We start from the raw sequence: 25683 nt of genomic DNA on the forward strand, positions 1-25683 counted from the left end.
ATGCCACTGAAGAAATCATTGCTCTCATTAAGCAATGAGAAGTCCTCTATAATCACAAAATAAAGCAATTATGTAGTGATAATGGAACTTAATTCAAAAACTTTTCTCAAGAATATTTTTGGTTAGTCTCAGGAATCTCTCAGGTTAGAACCCCCTAACATTTTGACAACAATTTTGTACGTGTTGACTATGATTCCATACATTTCATTTACTGACATTTTATCTAACATTTAGAAATTAACATTAGCTCTTTTATCAATAATCCTTTTATCATTAATCAAGTTCACTAACTAAACCCTCAAAATTTGAAAGCTTATCGCTTTATACAAAATTTAGATCAGAAAAATAAAAATAAAAATTACGAACGATATTGTAATTTTAACATGTTCTGGTTAAATTGGTAATAATTTAACCAAATAAAAAATACAAGTAAGAAATTAGTAAATAACATCTACAACACAACACTAGCGTGAATTGGCGTCCTCATGTACGTACGTCGTACGCTTACAATTTATTAGACGGATGTTTGCGTAAGTAGAAATTCAGAGGCATACCACGACGACTGTGAAAGCAGAACATCTGAAGCCGTCAGCGTACCAGTTTTATCAAAGTCGAGTCTTTCAAACTCTTCCATGATAGGTGCCATGTCTTCTTGGCTGATTTTCCCCATCTCTTTTAGCTTATAAAGGATGAATTCAGCAGCCCTATATAAAACATAAAGTAATTAATTAATTTTTTAACGATTGGATGTTTCATAGCTAGCTACTTACACTACAACACCATCGTCATCAAGATCAGCTGCCTCCAAGTCTGCAGGCGTGGTCTTTCTCTTAAGAGCCCATTTCACTAATGACCTCTGTCTTCTTTGAGTGTGTAGCATAGCAAAAGTAAACAGCAACTGACCCAAGTAAACAGTACCAGACAGAATCCAAAATAGCGCGAAAACACGGCCGCCTTTTGTTGAGAAGCATTTATCGATGTAACCTAAGCTTGTGATTGTGGCAACCACACAATAAAAAGCATGAATAAAGTCCAAATCTTCAACAGCAACCAACACGGTTGTCCCGGCAGCCATAAGAACCACAAGCAAGGCCACTAGTATTATACACTTGTTCCTAACTTTGTTGGTTTCCATTTGTTTTAGGGTTTCAGCAGTGCCAAGGGTTTGATTCAAGTGTAAGGCTCTTGCTAGCAGTAGTTCCTGTTTCTCGACTAGAAAATCTGCAGCTTTGCTGAGGACTAGCCCGATGAGAAGCATTCCCAAGACGACGAACAGACAGGATAGTAGTATTGTGAGAGTGCTACCAGGGAAAAGGTCTCCATACCCAACAGAAGTCATTGTGACAACTGTGAAATACAGAGCATCGAGGACTCCGTTTGTTTTCCTTCCATTAATTTGGTGTCTAACCAGATAGAAGCAAAGCGTGCCTGCACCCAAGTAAATAGACAAGATGATGGCTACTTTTCGGTAGCTTGGGTGGAGGTAATTAAATACAGACTTAGGCCGTGCAAAAGAGGAATCGGCAGTTTTGGATTGTGAAGGAAACGAATCTGCTATTGGGGCGCTTTTAATGCGTCTGAATCTTTTTCTTTTGATGGAAGCTATTTGGTCTTTTGGTATTGGTTGTTGTCCACCGTTAGATGCCATCACAATTCACAAATCGCATGCAATGCACCACTTTTCTTCACTCCTAAGAAGCAATATTTCAAAGATTAATAATGCCAACGATACTTGATGCAATTCTTGTGTCACTTATAGACTAACAGAAGCTAGTTGTTGTGATATCCAAACCATTTAGATTAGGGGACTTATTATCAAAGTAGCAGCTTAGAATTTGAAAAAAATATGGAAGCAGATGCAGGAAAGTGAATCAGATGTATGGATCTTAGTAAGCAGGAAGCTACATAACACTTTCGGCCAGTCAAAACCGCCTTCAACTTTTCAAAACTAACTTTCCGTTTTCAAGTTCTATCTTGCATGCTGTAATATAGATTTTGCTATTTCGTTATTTTTTACCAGACGTCAAACTAATTAATTGTATATTTTCCACTAAACTACCAATTACGATCGATCAAAATCAAAAATCAGAGACTCGGATTCAACAGATCTCAACAGTAGCTAACAAATAAACAAATGCTAATACAATAAGTCAATAATGCTCTGAGAAACAGTTAAAGTAAACTAGCTACCTTCGTGAATCGTAGGTTTCCTTTCCGTAACTTGTTAGCAGCAGCAGTCATCCATGGTTTCTAATTGCAGTCAGTTGTAAATTGAACACGAAGTGGAAGTCCATTATAATATTATCGCAAGCTTCGAAAATGTCAGAAAGAAACACCGATTTGCTTTCGTTTACTGAATGTCAACCGTCGGATTCACGTAGTGATGTCGGAAATCCCGTTGGCAGGACGATTAATGTTTCCACACTCAGCAATTTTTTATTTTTTTGACTATATTATTGCAGTCAACTCCCACCGGTAGTTTGAATAGATTGAGTGCAAGCATCAAGATCGCCAATAAATGCATTGTGGATCCATTATCCCATTCACTCCAACGATATAAAGTCATACACCAGTATATTATTAAAGATTCTTAACTTTGTATTTTAAAGAGGGTTAATCAACTATTCAAAAAATTGTTTGAGTTCATGCAATTTGTCCAAGAAAATGGTATAGATATGGACAATATTAGAGTCGGTTGGCTTATTTTTTTCAAATAAAACTAATATCTAAGCCTAATGGTTTTGATAATTAAGATATCAAACTTTATATTATTATTATTATGATGATTGCTTGTTATGACCGTAAGCTCGAATTTGTAAAATTAATATATTCGTTGAATATGCGATTTACTTAAGAAAACAACGATTTTGTTAAAGCCGATTCAATAAAAATGGAATATCAAAATTAAAGAAGAAAATGATTGATCATATTGTTCTATTGTGTAACATTCATATCTTTGAGGTAATAAATTTTGAGGATTTTAGCCTTTTGGAAGTGAGTCACGGCGTGAACTATGCCCAGTCATGTCGTGAGTCAGTGTTGACCCGTTGACTCGCGTTTTTTTGTGTGTCACGAAATGAGCGATTGTTGGTCACGATGTGAGAACTGTTTGATGGTCAAAACCCTAATGTTTTCGGGAATTTAATGGAATGAGGGGCTAATGTAATGTTGTAACACCCTGTTTCGAATCGTTCCCATTACGGGGCAGTGATCAAGGAGTGGGTATTAGCTGAGTTAGAACCCTTGAAGAATTGAGTTTGGGCTCATTTAGAGGTGGATGATGCACTTTGGATGATCCAATTATTCGGTTTGTGTTTTGGATCCCAAGGGTATCGGTAAAGGCGTTGGTTCGGGCCTTTTATGAATTTTGGATTTTAGTTTGGTTGAGTTTCAGGCTAAATAGAGTTGATAGATGTAACATCCCAAAATTTGAGGCCAAAAATTTCATTTTTTTGTTAAGTGATTCATAAATTAGTTTATCAAAACATTGTCAAGATCATGCCAATACATAAAACCATAATAGCATGTCTCAAAATCAAATCATATGAAGTAACGAAATATCAGAGTACAATCCCAGAAAACTCTAAACGGAAATCATGTATGTATGTGTGATGCCCTGCTACACCGCCGACTCCTTCCCCTTGAACGAAGAGGTACCTGAAACCAAAACTGAAACTATAAGCACAAAGCTTAGTAAGTTCCCCCATCATACCACATACCATACAATCACATAACATACATATTATTGGGCAATTCTGGGGCGCCCGTCCTACCCATGTCAAGCCATTCTGGGGTGCTGACCTACCCATATTAAGCCATTCTGGGGTGCTGACATACCCATGTCAAGTCATTCTGGGATACTGACATACCCATGTCAAGCTATTCTAGGGTGCTGACCTATCCATATCAAGCTATTATGTTATGCTGACCTACCCACTGGTCTGTCTCAACCGAACACGGGGACTATTACACCTCCTACTACTAACACATAATATCATATCATAATCATGATGTCAGACATATTTGGGGTGTCCGACCTATCCATTGGTCCTAACGACCGAATCGGGGACTAGTCCCCTCCTACTGATACTATCTTATATAACATGGCAACTAGCAAACTAGCATACTCACATATCTAATAGTCTAGCATACTCACTTATCCAACAATCACAAACCAAACAATTATCACAAAGATAACCATCCCAACTAACAATTATTAGTGGGCCGGCCTTGGTGCCTTAGACCCACTTCTACTGGAAGGTAACTCACCTCGATGTCATGTAGTGTCTGAACTCTCCTCGGTGTGAAGGTTGGCTCTCCTCGACTCCTCAATCCTTACACGACAACCCTTAAGTTATCAAATAGAACATACAACCCTAACCAGGGTTAATACCAAAACCAGGAAAAGTCAACATTGGTCAAAGTCAACACCCTGTTGACCTGACTCGTCGAGTTGGTCTACCAACTCACCGATTCCATACTCCACTAACCCGATCCAACCCCGACTCCACTCGTCGAGTCTAGCAAGAACTCGACGTGTTCTCCTTCATTCAAACCAGCGGGACCATCTTCATCCGACTTGCTGAGTTCTTCCTTGAACTCGACAAGCTCATCTCACTCATAAGAACGTGTCCGGTCTAAGACTCGCCGACTTGTATGAACAACTCATTGAGTCCAGCTTCAAAGATTGGGAGATTGCCTTGGACTTTCCGAGCCTCTTCTAAGCACTCGTGGAGTCCCATGATTCCCAGGTACCTTTACGTCTAAACATCTAAGGGACTTTCATCCCTAACAGCTGGTCCATCCATAGAAAGGATTATGTGGTCATTACACCGCGACTCGCCGAGTCCCAAGAACAACTCGTCGAGTCCATCATTGACCAACACTATACATTCAATTTAGATGGGTCTTAACACCTCAAAACCATAGATCTGGCCCCCTAATGTCCATTTCATACGTAAAGCTCCAAACTTGGTGCACATGCATGGGGGTTTTGGCTCAAAAAGCCATAAAAGGTGCTCTACAAGATGCATGGGGCTCTCATGGCCATAAAGTTGGCACCTTTATGCCATGAGACCCTTCCAATGACTCAGATCTGAAGTCAAGACTCCATATAACACTCCACAAATCATAAAATGGCTTGGAAAGCCCTAAATGTGCCCAAAATCCAAGTCTAAAGATGAATATACACATAGAAGACCAATACATGGGCATTTTACCTTGATTATGCTGAAAATGGAACTAGATCTCTGAATCTCTAAGCCCCCAACTCGAACTCTCAAGCTTCTTTCTTCTTCTCAAGCTTCACAAACCACCAGATGTAAGGGCGATGGAGGTTGAGATAAGGTGTTTAAGGGCGATGGGGGTTGAGATAAGGTGTTTAAATAAGGTGGAAACCCTTAGATTTAGGGTTTCACTCAACCAAAACCTACTCGCCGAGTCAGTCCCCTGACTCGTCGAGTAGGTTACTTAAACTGTCCACGGTCACGACTCTATTCGACGAGTTGGGCCTCCAACTCGTAGATTCCCAGAGAAAAACACAAAATACTTGAATAGTAGGCATACCAGGAATCATGTGTTACAATATAAGTGTAGGGCTTCTCGTTACCTTTTCGTGGATATAAATAACGTCGAAAACGGAGTTAAAACGAACAAGTTATGTCCGTTTGAAGTTTAGGGGGTTTTAGGCCAAGCTGAGTACGCTGGGCATACAAAAAGGTGTACGTTGGGCGTACTAATGGAATCCTGAGTACGTTGGGCATACCAGGAGTACATTGGGCATACGTAATCAGTGCGCAAACCCTATTTTTGTGGTTTAAGCCTTATTTAAGCTCCTTAACTCCCCCAAACCCACTTCATTCTCAGCCTCCGCCCCTCCAATACCGCTTTCATGAAACCCTAACGTTATATGAACCTTGTGAGCTTAAGAAATGTGATTTTGAGTGCTTTGGAGTATGCACGATGCACCTTGGAAAAGAAGGAACTTCTTGTAGAAGTGTTGGTTGCATTGGAGCTTGTAGATTTGGACTTTGTTCACCTTTATCTATCTTCTAGATGTATAATAAGCCTCTTAAGTACGTTGGGTGTACTTTATGGGTACACTTAGCGTACCATGTATGGATGATCTATCTTCTAGATGTATAATAAGCCCCTTAAGTACGTTGGGTGTACTTTATGGGTACGCTTAGCGTACCATGTATGGATGATCGCGGAGGGCCAGCACATACACTCGGCGTTATCTCATTTGAGCTTATATAAGCATCCTTATCTCATTTGAGCTTCACCCTAACCAGCCTCCTTCACCTTCAAATGTTCCTGAAAACCCTAAATGCATTCGAGAGTGTGTTCTTGAGCTTTTGAGTGTTTAAACACCATCCTTTTTTATGTGTTAGCCACTAAGAAGAAGAGGAATAAAGCTTAAACAAAAAGGATCTTTTGGATCTTACATTTTGAGTGGTCTAGGAAGCTTAAGGAGGTAAAAAGCTTTCACCTTGGTTATCATTTCCATTTCTAGAGCTAGGATTTTCTCCTTAGTCCCTTTTTGTGTTCTTGAACCACCTCTTGAGAGTATGGGCAACTCTAGAGCTTAGGGTGGATAGATATGAAGTCCTTTGGTCCATTTATAGCATAAAATGGAGTCCTAAGGATTGTTTTGACCTCATGCATAGATTAAGACTCCTAGAAAGGTATTAACGGGTTGTTGGGAGCATAGGGGACATGCAAAGGCATAAAGTTGCCAACTTTATGCCTTAGGAAGTCTTAATGGAATCAGATCTAAAGTTTGGACATTAGAACATCGAGTATTAAGCACTTAATGGAAGAAGGTGCTTAATCTGTTTATACATTGGGCGTAAGTTAGAGTACGCCGCGCATACAGCTCAGGGACGCAGTACGCTGCGCGTACCAGGGTGATATGCAAGGCGTACGCACAACAGATGGACTCGGAATCGTTTTGGTCTTGTAAGATTTTAGGCCTTAATTAGTCATTGGGCCTGGTCACATTTTGGATTTGGTGGGCCAGCTTATCTGTTTTGGTCCATGGATCCTATGGTTGGGCTTTATTAGACCATGAGGCCCATTAATGATTTAGACATGGACTTTGTGCCCATTAGCAAAGGAAGATTTTTGGGCCATTGTAAAAAGGACTTGGGGTTTGGGTCCTTTAACTTGGATTATGTTCAATCCTAACCTGGGTAATGTTATTATTGCTCAGCACGAGTGGTTACAGACTGTTGGGAGAGCAGCTTTCGGATTCAGCAGACAGAGGTGAGTCTCCTCACCATACCAATAGGTCTAAGGCACCAAGGTCGGCCCATTTTATGATATGTGGTAGACTAGTTGTAGTAGAAATATGTGGTATGATAGTTAGCTATATGCTAATTGGTTTGCTAGTGATTATGTGATACTTGTAGGGAAGACCATGAGGGAGCCCATGGCACTTGGACAAGACCATGTGGGGATCCCATGGCTTGATAGTTAAAGACCATGGGGGAGCCCATGGTAGTTAAATGAAAGACCATGTGGGGGAGCCCATGGCTTGTCGGTTAAAGACCACAGGGGGGCATGGCACTTTGGTATAAGACCATGTGGGGGGGAGCCCATGGCATCCTTATATGTTTGTATGCATGACTTGTGTGATATATGTAGCGTTTATAGCTAATATGATATGTGTTATGTAGATTGTGTGTGGGTATGCTTTGGGGAACTCACAAAGCATTAGCTTATAGTTTTTAGATTTGTTTCAGGTACATCTGATCCTAAGGGCAAGGGAAGGGATTGATGGTGCAGTGTGCAATCTCTCTCAGACGTTTGTATGGGAGTTGAGGGCAGGGTAGGGCATGCCAGAATCGTACTGTGGGCTAGGTGGCAATCCATATGTGATTTTTGGGCCCGAAAGGCAATCCAGACTCACACTATGGGCCCAGGGGTAACCCGGTCTGTAAAGCTGTGGACCCATTGCATGTTGTTTTGTTTACTTTGTTATGTTATGATATTGTTAACATGGTTATGTGGATTGTATGTGTATCGGTATTTTGGGGGAACTCACTAAGCCTCGGGCTTACAGTTTCAGTTTATTGTTTCAGGTACATCAGATGATGGCAGGAAGGCAAAGGTGTGATCGTATAGCTCCTCGCCTTTTATGACTATGTTTCTAGGAGACTCTTATATAGAATTGTTTTGAAAACAAATTGGTAATAACTAATGGCTTTTAAATGTTTTAAAAAGTTTAAATTTGGCTTGATTTTTTATGGATGTTACAAGTTGGTATCAGAGCCTTGGTTTGAGTGAATTGGAGGAACACTCATGTGAATCCAGTCTCAAAATGATTTCTAAATGGTTTCAAACTAAGTAAAGGAGGATGTAGGGTGTACGATCAGTCAGAGCCAGTAAGTAGACCCCAATATACCATATAGTTGTTTGAGATTGTGATATGTTAGAACAACATGCTAGTACTAGGATAGGGATCTTCAGGAATTCCATGATAGAATTTCCTGATTGGATGATGCCATATAGCCTAGGGTGTTCCTTATATGGAATTGATATCATTACTGTAGTTGCTTAGTGTATGCATCACGGTTGTACATAATTAAGATTTTATAGCCTGAGAATGTTTGGTTTGGCCTTATTTCTTGTTCTTGTTTGATGAAGAACTCAGGGTAGGATCAGATATTCGAAAGTCTATATGGTCCATCGTTATGTATGGTTAGCATACACGAGTGTTACAGGGTTGGTGAAAGTTTCATTGGTGGGTCATGAAAGGTCGGGAGGCCAGTTATGGGATATTCAGTATTCCACTAGGAGTGAGGATTGAGCGCTTGCCAAATTATGTTTACAGTTAGGGTGTTGTGGTGATACTTGAGACAAAGATGGGTAGGTGTGGAAGGTAGTATGGGCCCGTACTACTGAGAGCACAGGACCCATACACGTATCAAGGAAGTCACAATCCCTGGGGTTTAGTTGGGAGTTGGTTCACTATTATTATATGGATTCTTCGAGGTCTCTCGGGTGTATTATCGGAATGATGGTTACGGGACGTCTTGAGACTGGGTCCGGATCAGGAGCGGGAGCTAGTAGCCAGGATAGGTCAGTATTGTCAGACGATCGTGTTAGTAAGATCGTCCGAGAGTAGGTGATCGAGATTTTTCGGGGATAGTTGTCAGAGATGTTTGGGTCTATTAAGACCGTCATGGTTGAATATTTTGAGGAGAACTACGCAACTATTGTTGAGATAGTTGTCACGACAGCTATATCAGATGTAACGATGATAAGGGGAGGATTCGGTCGAGCTTTCCAGTACCAGGACTCGTTACTGGGACATATTGTGATTAGCAGAGGGCTATAATTACTTGGGACCAGGGAGATATTCTGTACTCGTTACATTTCACGGGTTGAGCGGGAGAGTCTAGCATGTGAGTTTCTAGATTTGAGGCTTCAAGGGTTTTACTCGAGACTAGAATGTGAGTCGTGAGTACTCCGGAAAGGAGTGATGATTATGTTCAGTTGGGGGTTCGTAGTTGGAAGTAGAATGGTTAATCGGTGGATTGGAATGTCATTTTATAGGGCGAGGATTGTGCCCTTTCAGTTTTCGAGCTGGAATGAGTGATCAAACTTGGGACCCCAGGATCAGGTTGTCTTCCAGCTCGGGTCAGTTAGTCGCAGGGGTTGGCGACATTATTTCAGCGCCGGTGAGCACAGGTGGGTCAATATGGCAAAAGTATTTTGTGAAGTTCGATTTGTTTCCACTGCAACCAGGCAGGCCATAAAAAATGTTGATTGTCCTAGGTTGCAGAGAGGGGGAGGAGCAGTGGCGGAGCCTGCGCCCGCCACGATGAGGATTACTGATGGTAGCCCTGCTAAGGCGGATATTCCAGCAGTGAAGAGCCGCACATTTCAGTTGACCACTGAGGAGGCTCGGGTAGTGCCAGACGTTGTGGCTGGTACGTATTTTATTTCCTCGCTCTAGATTTATTGCATTGCTTATGTGTATATTATGCTTATATATAAAGACCTTTCTGGTCAATGGTATGTTTGCTCACATTTTGTTCGATCCGGGATCTACCCGATCGTTTGTGTCTCTTGCGCTTAACAAGAAATTTCGGGATGCACCGGGAACTTTAGATTCCCTGCTAGATGTGGAGATTGCAGACGACCGCACCATGAGTGCTGCGAGGGTGTATCGGTACTGTGTCCTAAATGTTCTTAGGGAGAGGTTTCGTCTTGATTTAGTCTGATACCATTGCGAGGGTTAAAGGTGATTGTCGGGATGGACTGGTTGGGGGCCAACGGGACCATGATCGATTGCGAGCGCCAGTTAGTGAGGGTTCAACCCTAAGTAGGGGAGAACTGGTTATTCATGGTGAGAGGGCCTTGCAAGGGCCAACCCTCTGTTTAGCCGCGAGAGCTAGGAGATTTCTGCAACAGGGTTGTACAAGGTTTCTGGCATATATCTCGGATATGAGGATTGAGACCACGACGGATGTGGGCAGTGTGCCAGTTGTATAGGAGTTTCGGGATGTCTTTCCTGAGGAATTACCATGAGTGCCTCCAGATAGGCAAGTGGAGTTTTGAATTGATTTAGTGTCGGGTGCCGCTCCGACAGCGAAGACACGATACTAGCTAGCACCGCCCGAGATGCAGGAGCTATCTACACAACTTCAGGAGCTGCTAGACCAAGGGTTTATTCGTCCGAGTACTCCCCATAGGGAGCTCCAATCCTGTTCGTGAAAAAGAATGATGGGTCATATAGGATGTGTATTGATTATCGAGAGCTGAACAAACTAACGGTGAAGAACCGTTATCCGTTATCGAGGATCAGTGATTTGTTCGATCAGTTGCGGGGTGCGTCTTGGTTTTCCATGATTGATCTTCGGTCGGGATACCATCATATGAGAATTCGGGATGAGGATATACCAAAGACAGCTTTTAGGACTCAGTATGGGCACTATGATTTTGTGGTGATGCCATTCAGACTCACCAACGCCCCAGTAGCGTTCATGGATCTCATGAACAGAGTGTGCAGAATGATGTTGGATTGGTCGGTGATCGTTTTTATTGATGATATCTTGGTCTATTCTAAGACCAAGGAGCAACATGAGAAACATCTAAGGGAGGTTTTCGAGACACTGAGGGCGGAGAGGCTTTATGCCAAGTTCTCCAAGTGTGATTTCTGTTTGCGATAGGTACAATTTTTTGGGCACATCATCAACCAAGAGGGCATTTCAGTTGATCCAACCAAGGTTAAGGCAGTGATGCGATGGGAAGTACCGAAGAATGCATCCGAGATCCGTAGCTTTTTGGGTTTAGCGGGATATTATCGGCGATTCATTAAGGATTTCTCCAAGATTGTTGTGCCTTTGACCCGCTTGACCAAGAAGAATGTGACATTTCGATGGGGCACGGATCAGCAGTTGGCTTTTGAGACCCTGAGATGGAGGTTGTGCGAGGCTCCGATTCTAGTACTACCGAAGGGGTTAGATGATTTGGTAGTGTATTGTGATGCATCGATCTCAGTGTTAGATGTGGTACTAATGCAGAGAGGGCATGTGATAGCTTATGCCTCGAGGCAGTTAAAGCCTCATGAGGCGAATTACCCCACTCACAACTTGGAATTGGGGGAAGTGGTGTTTGCCCTCAAGATTTGAAGGCACTACTTGTATGGAGTACGGTGCACTATTTATACTGATCATAAGATTCTGAAGTATTTGATGGATCAACAGAACCTCAACATACGACAGAGAAGGTGGTTGGATGTGCTGAAAGATTATGATTGTGAGATCTTGTACCATCCCAGGAAGCCCAATGTGGTGGTCGATGCTTTGAGCCGCAAGGTGACGGGTTCCCCAATCGGGAACGTTTGTTTGAGGATGAAGGTGATCTCTCCATTGTTGGATATGATCAAGGAGGCTCAGTTCGAGGGTGTGAAGAAAAAGAATTGGAAGATAGAGCAGATTCGGGGTCAGAATCCCTTGTTCGTTCGGGATAGCTGAGGTCTTCTGACACAGTGTGTCTAGGTGTGGGTACCTGTGACTGGAGGAATGAGAAATAAGATATTAGAATAGGCACACAAGTATAAGTTCTATACATCCAGGGGTTACAAAATTGTATAGAGACTTGAGACTGAGTTACTGGTGTCCATGCATGAAGCGGGAGATCGCTTGGTTCGTGGAGCGGTGCTTGACATACCAGAAAGTCAAGGCCTAGCATCAGCGGCCTCATGGTAAGGCTTAGCCGCTACCCATTCCCATATGGAAGTGGGAAGAGATCGCTATGGACTTCATCACGAAGTTATCGAGAACAGCGAGGGGTGTGGACTCCATATGGGTGATTGTGGATAAGTTGACGAAAAGTGTCCACTTTATTCTGATCTCTGAGAGTATATCCGCTGAGAAGTTGGTGGACATTTATGTGAAAGAGGTGGTGGCCAGACACGGGGTTCTAGTATTGGTTGTCTTTGACAGAGATGTTCAATTTACATCTAGATTCTGGAAGAAGTTTCACGAGGAACTGGGCACTCAGTTGCATTTTAGCATGACGTACCACCCCGGACATATGGCTAAAGACAGAGGACAATCTAAATACTCTAGGATATGCTTTAGGCATGCTTGTTGGATTTTAGAGGTAGTTGGGATACATACCTCCCGTCGGCAGAGTCTTCATACAATAGCAGTTACCATGCCAGTATCGACCGACCTCCATTTGAGATGTTGTTGTTGGGTTTTATGTACTACAACATCCTATGGTGCACATACAACCCTAAATGCTTTGGATCTAAGTTTTCTCTAGTTATACATGCAATAAAATTTTCCAAAGCATGAAGCCTACAACTAGCATATAATTTGGCATATGAATCATAAAGTAAGTTAGAAGATTACCTATTGTTGTAGCTTGTTGAATTTTGGCCTTTAAGAACTTATCACCTTAAGTATGATGCCTTTAATAAGTCAAAAACACCACCAACAATTGGAGGATAATGAGAAAGAGCTTCTAGGCACTAAAATTCGGCTATAATATCTCCAAGATTACTAGTGTCACCATTTCTAGGCAAACAGGTGTCATATATATAGTGTAGGAATCCAAGATTCATGGGTAAACCCTAATCCATACACTTAGGTTATGATCCATATCTCATGTGGGCTTAATATTTATGAATACTTACATAAACTTAGCCCATCATGGATCAATAGCCCAAACAATATATATATATATATATATATATATATATATATATATATATATATATATATATATATATATATATATATATATCATTGATTTACATAATCAGTCCCCATTAATTTAATTAGTCTTATTGATCATTAAATTAATTCTTGATCAATAATAATTAAATATGATTTCATATTAATATATTATACTTATAATATATTATTAAATCACAAGTAACCTCTTTCTCAAATATTCATCCTATCAAATTGTTATGGTCAAGGAAACCCAAAAGGACCATACTACTCTCGGGTTAAGTACATAACAATTATAGTTATGGGCTTAGACACCTAATCCAACAGCCACCCACTTGGATAAGTCTAATAACTATTATTGCAAGTACGACTCCAAAATCCCGACTAGCAATCATAGCTCTTAAAAGCCGATGTCGAACTCTGTCATAGTCAATGACGTGTCCTTTAGATAAAGGATCATATACTCCTCCATTCTAGATATCACATGGACCGAGACATGGATTATAATCATTCTCTCTGTCCATATGTTGTTTCCCTGTAAGGTCCTTAGATCTGAGGATCCAAACCAGTGATCAAACAAATAGCAATCAAACACTGTGAGAATGGAGTAGAAGAAGAATTAAGTCAATCATGCACACGTTTATATCATAAAACGTCTTTCTTTCCCTCTTTTTTTTCAACTTAAATCTTTAATTTACAATCTAAACCCTCCCTTCTGAAAACCGTTACATATTAAGTCTAAATAATTCCCATATGGCCCCCCCCCCCCTCCATGACCAATTATTTTCAACTTAGGTACATCATTTACCCTTTTAGCCCCAGCCATCCAAGATCCTTTCAAATTAAGTCCAATATTTATTCTTTAACCCCCCGAAACTAACATTCCGATAATTATTATTTGATTTTAGACTATAATAATAATAATTTCTTCTCAGGGTTTCAGGTTTATTATTCAATTACTATATTTTAAACGAAATGTTACAATATATATATGTATGCAATTATGTTCATAAGGCTGGAATGAGTGGTGTCGTGCTCCCTCATGAAACCGTAGTGACACGTAAGCGCTGCCTCACCCATTACCACAAAAGTGTGGTCACATACCACATCCAAGGAGTGGTGCCACACTCCTTTAAATTATTTTTATTTTTAAATAAATAAAATTTTATGTTTTAAATAAAAAAAAATCATTAATTAAAAATAAAAACCATTACATTACTTTAAAAAAATCCTAGGAAATTAGAAAATAAAAAACTAGAAAGCTTAAACGTACAAATTTAAAAAAAAAAACAAAAAACAAAAAAACACACATCAAATAATTAAAAACTTGGAAAACAACTACAAATTAACCACGATTAACGTAACGCGTTTTCACGACTTCCATCATTTGCAAAACGACTTGAAGCGCATCCCCGGTCAAATTCGACGTGTCCATTGATAGCACTCTCAGGTCACTGTCCCTTTGTTTCTGACTCTCTCTATCCGAAGTAAGTTGCAAAAAATTATCAATTCTATCTTTTATGCCTTCCACGTTCTCGGCCGTTTCTTTCAAGTCATCCGATTTTGACGCTTTGCTCTTTCCTTTGTTTTTTGTTTTGTCCTTTTTCCCATTGGTCGAGGGTGGTGACACTTGAACGAACTCATATTCGTTGAGGTCAAAACCAACACGCGCATCCGATGAAGTGTGTTCGGATTCGAAATTGTTGACTGTTTTGATCCGCTATTGATGTGCTCGTCACTTGTTTTCAATTTTTGCCATTTCTTGTTGCTTTTGAGTAGATTTAAAACTCAAAAAACTTGAATGTCTTCTTTTGCTTTTTTTGATAAATGTTCAAAGGTTTCTCCAAAACCACTTCGTCACTTTCATCGTTTTCCCATTGTCGTTTCATGTAGTTATATAACTCGTTAAACAACATCATGTCTTTGTTCATCTTTCCCCATTTTAAGTACATCTGACGTTTCGTATGATATGGTTCCAGGTTCATTCCTTTGTGGAATCGAGCTCTAACGCACATCCAAAAACGATCATGTTTTTTGTTCCTTCCCATCTTCGCATCCTCTAAAACGTCAATCCATGATTGTGTTAATACTAACTCTTCTTGAGGTGACCACGCTTTAGCTTCCACCTTCTATTTTCTTTTATTTCCTGGTTGAGAGGGTTGAGTTTGTGGAAAAATTCTGGTTCAGATTCGAAATTGGGTGTTTGTGGTTGTGATTGTGTTTCTGTAACAAACTCTGGTTGGGAACCAAAATCAAAAGGATCAAAATCTTGGTCAAATTGTGGTTGTGTTTACGGAAATGGTTACATAGGACGTGGTTGTTGGAGTTGTGGGTTTTCTAGTGGATGTTTTTTCGAGTGAAGGTCTTGGAGTTGTGGGTTTTCTAGTGGATGTTTTTTTGTTGGTTGGATTTTTGGAGGATGACATTTTTTGTGGGTTTAAAAAGAGAGAAGATGGTAAAAAACATAAAATGTTGATGAGTTTTTTTTTTTTTTGGTTAAGTTGATAAAGTATTCATAGTATTGGTAAAAAAAATTTAAAAATGATCGTTTAAAAACGGTAAACCACGATAACCAATCAAAATTAAGCAAGGAGCACACCCTTGGAAGGTCGCAGTGCGGCCTAGACCGCACCTGGCACCCAGGGGGCGGTGTACGTGATGATTGTGGCAGATGGAGTGCGGCCTAGACCGCACCCACTCCGTCTGATCTAAGACTAGAGGGAGTGGTCCTCGCTAAGACATCGCCAATATGCCATTCTTCCTCCAATGAGCCCTCTCCATCTGGCCAACGAGAAGAGAGAGGATAAAGAAAGTAAGGGAAACTTTTGACCAATACTAAAAAATTTTGACTACTTTTTAAACTTATTTTTATAAATTCTCTTATAAGCATTCACATTTCACCACACATAATCTCTTTTTTCCTCCCTCAAAACATCCTTCAATCTTTCAAACACAACAACATGTCTCCACCTAGACATACCAAATCCCTAAAAAGAAACAATAAAAAATCTTCAAATCCCAACAACACATCTTCACCAAAGCATTCATCACCAATCTGTTATCGACCGTCACTCAATCAATCAACCTATTTGTTCACCTACAAGTTGCCATTTTTCGGCCATGGCTCCATATTTGTATCAACTTCCTCATCAATACTCTTCTTAATCACAATTCATGTAAAGACCCTAACCCAATTTCCACTCCGAAATCTATTTCCAATCTTAACAACAAACGAATTTACAATCCTAACTCGTACCCAATTTCAAAGTTAAGCTTTTTTTGATGGTTGCCGAAACCCAATTATTTTCCCAACCCTAACCCAATTTCCAATCCCGACTCTGACGCCTAGTTAATGATTCTATCGATTCTTCCAATGAGGGGCCCATATAATCCGAATCCAAACAAAAAAGTAAAGGAAATGGAAGGTTTTAAATCCAAGGTTAAACCAATGAAGAAGAGAAGGTATTGGCGCAAGCATGGTTTGACATATCGGAGGACCCGACTAGAGGGGACGACTAAAGTGTTGAAGCTTTTAAAATAAGAATTAGGAAAAAAAATATGTGCTCAAATAAATAAAAAGTATAACTGTGAGTAATCAAATATACTTGAAATGGAAGGACACAAACAAAAATACTATAAAGTTCAATGGGACAATATTCTCTAATATTAGTTTAAGGGGTATGGGGGATTTTTACGCGTATAATATGATGTGGATGGAGGTTTCCACCAATGAACACCATCGGATACTGATATATGTCTTGTAGAGTGCTGGATTGTATGATTGTTCACGGAGCCTTGTGAAGAGAGAGAAGCTTTCTCTCTCTTCTTTCCCCTTTCGGTTTATCTTTTCTCTATCTTCTTCTTGGTACTTCACTAGTGAACACCTCCTTAGTTACTAATAGGCATCTTGTAAAATGTTTTATGGAATGGTTTGATGATGAGGTGACCACTATTTGACTAGTAGCCATCTCGAATAGTCTTATGGGGAAAGATGCGGCTGATTAGAGTTGACAATTAGGTCGGTCAGGTTCTCGGGTCTGAATGCATCGACCCATCCCAACCTATATTTACATTCAGGTTGGTGGGTCACGGGTCAGAAACATCAACCCAACCAACCCACATAACTTGTTTAATTTAATTATATAGGTTCGCGGATTCACAGGTAGGTTTCACCGACATTGGTGGTTTAGGGATGGAGCGATGAGTAGTGGTGGACCATAGGTGTACAAGTGGTTTGCGACTTTAAACCGATGGGTTGGTGGTGTGCGACGCCGATCAACATACATAAAACATTGAAGATAGTAGGAGATGGCTTTTGCTTATTTATTTATTTACTAGGTTATAACACGTGTGTTACATGGTTTAAATAAAACAATCTGTTATAACAAAAAGGTTTCATTTAATAATACAATGTCACAAAGAATATATAATAACCGACGTATAGGTTAAGTTTATAACTATTAACTAAAAAGAATATTTAAAATGGTTAGAAAAGCAATAACCATTTAATCTCTTTTAGTGATCATTTTGTACTCTCCTCTCAAAAGCAATCATAACTTTTTTAGAACAAAATAAAATTTATTAAAAGGAATTACCAACAAAAACCTACACCAAGTTATAGAGTTTTTCCCGTGTACTTTATCACCAATTAAATATGAGGTTCTTCTTCCTTGAGGGTAAACTTGTCCAAAAAAGCCTTTAGTATTATCCATGAGTAAACAGAATTGACTATTTTTTTCATCATGCTTCTATTTTTATAATTTTATATTATTTTCACCATTCTTATTTGTTGAAACCTATGTGACCAAGCCCAAAATAAACACAAGGTTATGTGTGTCCTTTAATGATTATTTGTACAAATTCACATGAAAACCAATTTCCATGCATCTAACAAATAAAAAGGAACAAATATAAAATATGACATAAGAGAATTTATAGTAATTTTAGTGGAGCTTTTTATCATTCAAAGACAAAAAACAGACATCTAACATAATGCATATATATGTTAAAAAACAATCTATCTCATAAAAGCATTGTACTTTAAGATAAATAGACATCACAAAAATGTCATTTTATTAGCACCTGTACATTTAATTACATCTTCAATAATATAACCCCAAAAAGTTAATTTGCTATTCTTTTGCATCATATAATATAATAAACCAAACATAACCATGAAAAGAAAGGGCAAAAGGAACTTACAACATTTATTCTCTTAGTTGTACACCTATTTGGAAAAAGATTTGAATCAACAACTGTATAATAAGACCGAATATTTATTCATCAAAATGTGACATGTATAGTCCAAATTGCCATTTTTTCAAGCATACAAAAATATGGAAGACACATACACTGATTTCATATTGGTAACTTATAGGAAGAATTTAAATTTTGAGATGTGAATTTACCGAGATTTATGAGATTCATATTAATAAAAATTGGTCTGCAAACTAAATCGGTTGCAACAGCAGCGAGATTCATGTATATAAAATGGAATATGAAATTGAATGAGAATGTGCAAAGGTATTTAGATTCATTTTCGAGCAGGAATTGCCAACAATAATGTTATATATGGGCGAGAAAATGGAGCTGAAACAGAATGAGAAGTTACACATGGAAAATTATGGTGGAACTTATATTCTTATAGTATGGATTAAAGATCAAAATTATATTATATCTTATATCTAATCATAGAAAAAAATGAGTATAACTTGTAATATGGGTTCGTTCGCACCAATATCTATATTATCCTCCACAAGATCATTCTAAGTAATATATTGTACTAATTACCAGTTACAAAACACCTACGATTGTAACATAGAGAAATCAATAGTAATTTTGAATTATTAAGCCTCAGTTCATGTAACAACTACAAACAAAAAAAATAATGTTAAGACTTCAACATCTTTAGAAATTAGAAGGGTGAAAAAAATATATAAATTAATAAATTGGTTGCAACAGCAGCGAGATTCATGTATATAAAATGGAATATGAAATTGAATGAGAATGTGCAAAGCTATTTAGATTCATTTTCAAGCAGGAATTGCCAACAATACTGTTATACATGGGCGAGAAAATGGAGCTGAAACAGAATGAGAAGTTACACATGGAAAATTATGGTGGAACTTATATTCTTTTAGTATAGATTAAAGATAAAAATTATATTATATCTTATCTAATCATAGAAAAAAAAAATGAGTATAACTTGTAATATGGGTTCCTTCGCACCAATTTCTCTATTATCCTCCACAAGATCATTCCAAGTAATATATTGTACTGATTACCAGTTATAAAACACCTATGATTGTAACATAGAGAAATCAATAGTAATGTTGAATTATTAAGCCTCAGTTCATGTAACAACTACAAACAAAACAAATAATGTTAAGACTTCAACACCTTTAGAATTAGAAGGGTGAAAAAAAATATAAATTAATGATACAAGGCTCTGCTTTTTCATGATTTTGTTGGTCTCTCAAATGGCCATCCAATATCTTGCATTATCAGACCAACATATCACTATTAAGATCATCAATATCAATATCAATTAGAAGAGGAAATATAAGAACCTTTAGAGAAACATCATTCTAAAATCTCATTTTTATGGGGCAAGTTTGTTGCTAATTGAGATGAATCGACCCAGGTCTAATTCGTTTTTCTTTTTCTTTAGCCATGTTCTGCTTCGCGCATCAATATCAAGACCAAAACCTTATTTGAAGGCTTGAAATTGGAATAAAATGGTGATCTAGGGAATTAAATGGAAGCAACGAAATCGAAACATGGACATCTAAGCTAACCAAAAACATATAAGCAAAAATAAACCAACCTGAAGAAAGTTAACTCATATCAAGAATTCTTCATCTTCATCCAAATATTCATGGATTGTGAGGCCTTTATCCTAATAAAAAAAAACTCCATTCATAGCCTTCATCAAGACCCTGTTTAGGGTTTTGAATGGTGTCCGGGAGGAGAACGATTAAGAGAGAAAGTGTTTCATGTGATTCAAAAGAGGTAAACGGGAATTCGAATTCAAAAACTAATATCCTACTATTTTGGGGATGTGATAAGGTAAGAAGGGGCTAGGGTTTTGATGGGAAAACCAAATCACGCTGTATATCATATTGAGTAGGAAATAAAGAAGAGGTTAGGCATTGTGATTTTCATTGCACAATTGCGGTGGAGATGATGAGAAGATGATATATTGAATTAAATCTAAGGAGGAGAAGTACGGATTTCAATTTTGAACAACACGATGATTTCGGGATCGTAACTTGTGATTGAGCAAGAAATACGTCGAAACGAGAGATTGAGAGATAATGGAGATATAAGGTGAGCGGGAAAGTGAGAATAGGAGCACACCTGCAATTTTTAGAATGTCTGTGAAAGATAATTATAAATTCAGAAATATTTACATGTGTATAACTTCAGAAATATTTACATGTGGACAAAATTTTACTCTTTTGTTAGGAGAAATTTTTTATCTTTTTGATTTTTTTTATTTCCTTTTTAGACAATTTAGGGTTCGGCGTTGACTTAGGTCAAAGAAAATACCGCCTACAACGATTCACTCTCAATCGACCCTCAATTTCTTTACCTTTTCTGCATCCACTCACCTCTGGTGCTTCCTCCAGGCCGTCGACCGCTGACCTCCGGCGTTCCATCACACCTTCCTCATCCGATTCTGAGTTAAAATCTCTGCTTCTAAGGTTTTTCCTTTTCATTTTCAGATGCTTTTTACTCTTATCTTTCTGATTTCTGTATTTCTAAGCTTCTATGATATGTATACATGTTTTATTGATCATGTTTCATGTAAATGCTTTCACTATTTCTCACTCTTATATTTATGATTATTATATTTTTCTAAGCTTCTCTGATTCACTCTTATATTTGATCAAATTGATCATTTGAACTCTTGAAGTACTTGCAAGTATGCCATTGTCACGCATATTAACTTCCAATTGATTATTTAATGTTATTTTCAGTTTTTTTTTTCGAAGCTTTTTCTTGTAATTTTCCCTACTGAAAGTAACCGAAAATTGACTCAATTGAGCAAGTATGAGGTTCGTTGATTGTATAAGTATGGAATATGGATTGACGCAATTGATCATTGTAAGTTATAAGTTTTAACTGAAGTTCATACCATTGTTCATAGTTTGCATCAAAACATGTCCTTAAAACTAAAATGATCAAGTGTTTTTGCTAGTATCATGGTTTGTTTGCTTATTTATTGATTATATTTAAACTTAGTTTTTTTTTAATCGCTATGGCTACATAGTGTATATATTCACCGCTATTCTCTATCTACAAATCAAAAACATTCCAGAGCTATATGTTGGTTATGTAAGTGATAGTATTATATAGGTTGAATGTCATGTGCCTAATTTTACTGGTCTACTTATTTTGTGTATATTAGCTACTGCTTACATATACCCCAACAGAGTTTTTTGTTTTTTTGAGAGAGAAGTGTCTTGTTTAGATATGAAATCTTGGTTACAAATGAGAATCGGAGATGCACACTACAAACTACATAGGCTGTTTTTGTTTTAGTTGTAAGAGGATGCGTTGGTTGTTTGATTTTATCTGTGGGTTGGATTTGGTGTAAATATCTATGTTTTTAACTCGTAAACTATGTCAACCTTTATACCAGAAAGCAAGAAAGAAGGAGAAAACATGTTGGACATAAATCTATTTAGGGAGGAAAAAGGCAACAACCCAGAAATTATACGCGAGTCTCAACGCCGCAGGTTTGCAAATGTAGATATTGTTGATGAAATTATTCATCTCGACAAGGAGTGGCGACAACGTAAGCTTCATTTTGAATTTGATTGATTCATCTTTGTGTTTATATATTACATAACTCTGGAACCATTTGGTTTATTTATTCTTTTCATTTTTTGATTTACAGGTCAGTTTGAGCTTGAACAGCTGCGCAAAGACTTTAACAGGATTAACAAAGAAGTGGCTAAACTTAGAATTGTAAGTCTTTCTATCTTTGAAAATCTTGCCTTTCATTAGCATATGATGAACATGAACTTACAGTATTTATTAACACTAAATTCATCTGAAGGCTGGGGAAGATGCCAGTTCCATGATAAAAAATACAGAGGAAAACAAGGACTCAACTGCAAAAAAAGATGCAGAGGTTCAGGAAGCCCGTGCAGCATTATATTCAAAACTGGAGGTGGTTGGGAATCTTGTGCATGATTCAGTTCCTGTTAGCAATGATGAGGTGGACATTTTTTCCTTTCTTGTTTCTTTAAATAATAAATATGTGTGTATCTCTTTTCCATTATGCATTTTGTATATATGTAGGCAAATAATGCTGTTGTCCGCACTTGGGGGGAGAAAAGAACAGAGCCAAAACTAAAAAATCATGTCGAGCTTGTGGAACTTCTTGGAATTGCAGATCTGAAAAGAGGTTTTGTATTAAAATTTATTTGATTCACCTGAGTTGGGTTCTTTTAACATGTCTTCTAAGCAAATTGAAATGTTTTTTTTTTTTGGTTATATTCAGGTGCTAATGTAGCTGGTGGTAGAGGATTTTATTTGAAAGGAGATGGTGTGCGTCTAAATCAAGCTCTTATAAACTTTGGTCTTGATTTTCTGGAGAAAAGGGGCTTCACATCATTGCAAACTCCATTCTTTATGAGGAAAGATATAATGGGAAAGTGTGCTCAATTAGCCCAATTCGATGAAGAACTTTACAAGGTAAATAACTAAATACTTGTGTTGTGGCAAATATTCAAGATTAAAAAGTCTCATGAATTTGTTTATCCTCTTTGATAGGTAACAGGTGAGGGAGATGACAAGTATCTGATTGCTACTGCTGAACAACCACTTTGTGCTTATCACATAGATGACTGGATTCATCCAACACAGCTACCACTAAGGTAAGGTTTCCTTAATAATAATAATACCCTTTAATTTGCAGAAAAAATTTAGGGTGCGATTGGTTGTGGAAAACTGTTTTCATTTTCTAAGAAAATGTTTTCAGAAAATAGAGTTGAGTTTGCGCTTTCAATTTTCAATGATAATTTTAGAAAACACGTTTGGTTGAAACTGGGGGAGTTTTCATTTTCCATCTTAGAAATTTGGAAAACTGTAAAAATCACTTTTCTAATTTACATACAATTTGGAAAACTGAAAATTTTCATTTTCTTATAAAATTTTGGAAAACTGAACGAACCAAATGCTTTTTCAAAATTTCTGTTTTTCTTGGAAAATTTTCCATAACCAAACGCACCCTTACTGTCTTAATTTTTTAAGTAAAGAAAAACATATCCTCTTTTTGGTTGGAAAAATGATCAGATATGCTGGATATTCGTCTTGCTTCCGGAAAGAAGCTGGGTCACATGGTCGTGACACTCTTGGAATCTTCCGTGTTCATCAGTTTGAGAAAGTTGAACAGTTTTGTATCACCAGTCCTAATGCCAATGACTCATGGGACATGCACGAGGAGATGATTAAAAACTCTGAGGAGTTTTACCAAATGGTAATTACTAATTATTAATTTTCACCATAGACCCGCAGATATTTAAAAAAAAAATACAGTATATGATATATATTTGTGGTATGCAAATTGCAGTTGAAATTGCCGTATCATATAGTCTCTATAGTCTCTGGTGCACTAAACGATGCTGCAGCAAAGAAGTATGACTTGGAAGCATGGTTTCCTGCATCCAGCACTTACAGAGAACTTGTGTCTTGTTCAAATTGCACTGATTACCAGTCGAGAAAGTTGGAGATCAGATTTGGGCAGAAAAAGGTTTGGGTTTATTTTTTCAGTCGTATTTGTTTATTTCATTATTAAGTGGTGTTGATTTGGGTTGTGCAGAGCAATGAACAAACAAAGCAATACTGCCATTTATTGAATTCCACACTCACAGCAACAGAGAGGACTATGTGTTGCATTCTTGAGAATTACCAGAGGGAAGATGGTGTTGAAGTGCCTCAAGTGCTACAGCCATTCATGGGTGGGAAGACGTTCATCCCTTTCCAAGCTACTCCTGCTACTAAAGAAACCAAAGGGAAAAAATCAAAACCATAGAGTTGCTGCTTCAACAAATACTTAAGTTATCAACAGCTTAATCAATTTAATCGTGAAGATTTTGTTTTCTTTATTTTTAGTTTCTATTATAATTGAATTTTTTCATCTTGATTAACCTCATTTATTTTTAACAAAATTTCAATCATTATGGTGCGATCAAGTGTTAATATTCACCTTATACAAAAGACAATTAAACTACTGGTGGTTCCCATACATAAGTCGATGAAAAAACTCTCATACAAATTGGTGGCTCCATAAATAAGCTGATATTATATAGAGTAGTTTTCTTGGAGCTTTTTAAATTGATGAGTTGGTGCTTATATGTATTGAAAAAGTTTAGGAAAACAAGCTCTACTAATACTATTATGGAGGCTCTAATATGTTGGAGATGATGAATTACACTTACACTAAAAGTGATACTATTTTGGTGTAAAAATGGTATAATTGTTTGGTGAATGTTACTTACATTACAGTAATTCTCAAAAGCTTTGCTACCTGTTCTGACTTGACTTAATGCTATTAATTTTGAAAAACGTTTTCCTACATAAAAGAAATGTTACATCCACAAGCAACGGCAACTTTGTAACATATACCCACATATGCATACCAATAACTGCTTCAACAAAACTTCCATCCACCTCTTCATAAAACCAACATGTTCTTAGTTCGTACATAAAATATTTAGATACAATGGGTTGTTGGTTGTTGGTTGTTTAACTATAACTAATTTAATATTGATGTTATTTTTGTTTATGAATGAAGTGGTTGATCTGTAAGTGTAGCCCCCCTTTGTAAATATTGTATGGATAGGGAGGGCAATCACATGGACCTGATGCCCTCCTTGGATGGTTGGACGTATTAGTTGTTCATTTGATCACAGCATGGTTGTATTTATGGCTGGGATGGGAGTGCTTCCATTTTCTTTTTCAGGATCCTGGCCTTGGAGGATCAATCTCAGTGAATGTTAAATGTTACCGAGAGGATCTCTTCAAAAATCTTAAGGGGACCAAGCTATTTGAGGCAAATACTAATATTTTAATATACACCTACACAACATAACTAAAGTTTACTATTTTTTTATTGAGTCGGTGGGATAAAAATCAAAACTCGATCCTCACCAACGACACTAGATGTGGTGTCATGTATTGTCATTGTCACTCCATGTTCAAAATCATGTATTGTTATTATCACTCCATATTCATTTTGAGCGTCGTAAGAGCTATTTTAAATAATAATATTTAATAAGAATTTAAAAACTTGTGAAATGAAATTCATGGCGAACATCATTTAAGTAAAACAATTTGTAGAAAAAGTCATAAGCTTAAACATTTAAGATGTTTAAAGTGCCACTGCATACAAGAATACAACACAATAACCATGAGCCAAAGCTAAATAGAAATTATCTCATACAACTTTATCCAAAATAGCATCTTATAAATG

The 25683-nt window shown here is 37.8% G+C and overlaps 2 protein-coding genes across 2 annotated transcripts; one reads left to right on the top strand and one right to left on the bottom strand.

Moving 5' to 3' along the window:
* Positions 1–346: 346 nt before the first annotated feature.
* LOC145045159 (two-pore potassium channel 1-like) lies at positions 347–2433 on the bottom strand. The gene is made up of 3 exons (XM_078993502.1): positions 2191–2433; positions 771–1691; positions 347–704 (listed from the first exon to the last, which is right to left on the bottom strand). The coding sequence occupies exons 2-3, from the start codon at positions 1646–1648 to the stop codon at positions 515–517; spliced, it is 1068 nt and encodes a 355-aa protein (XP_078849628.1). The 5' UTR covers positions 1649–1691; positions 2191–2433; the 3' UTR covers positions 347–514.
* An 18320-nt stretch (positions 2434–20753) lies between these two features.
* On the top strand, positions 20754–24396 carry LOC144997859 (serine--tRNA ligase). The gene is made up of 10 exons (XM_078957721.1): positions 20754–20902; positions 21844–21999; positions 22102–22172; positions 22264–22425; positions 22509–22614; positions 22711–22904; positions 22983–23086; positions 23505–23688; positions 23782–23961; positions 24031–24396. The coding sequence occupies exons 2-10, from the start codon at positions 21867–21869 to the stop codon at positions 24241–24243; spliced, it is 1347 nt and encodes a 448-aa protein (XP_078813847.1). The 5' UTR covers positions 20754–20902; positions 21844–21866; the 3' UTR covers positions 24244–24396.
* Positions 24397–25683: the final 1287 nt, after the last annotated feature.

Source organism: Lactuca saligna, chromosome 5, assembly GCF_052625555.1.
Source record: "Lactuca saligna cultivar CGN05327 chromosome 5, ASM5262555v1, whole genome shotgun sequence".
NCBI lineage: Eukaryota > Viridiplantae > Streptophyta > Magnoliopsida > Asterales > Asteraceae > Lactuca > Lactuca saligna.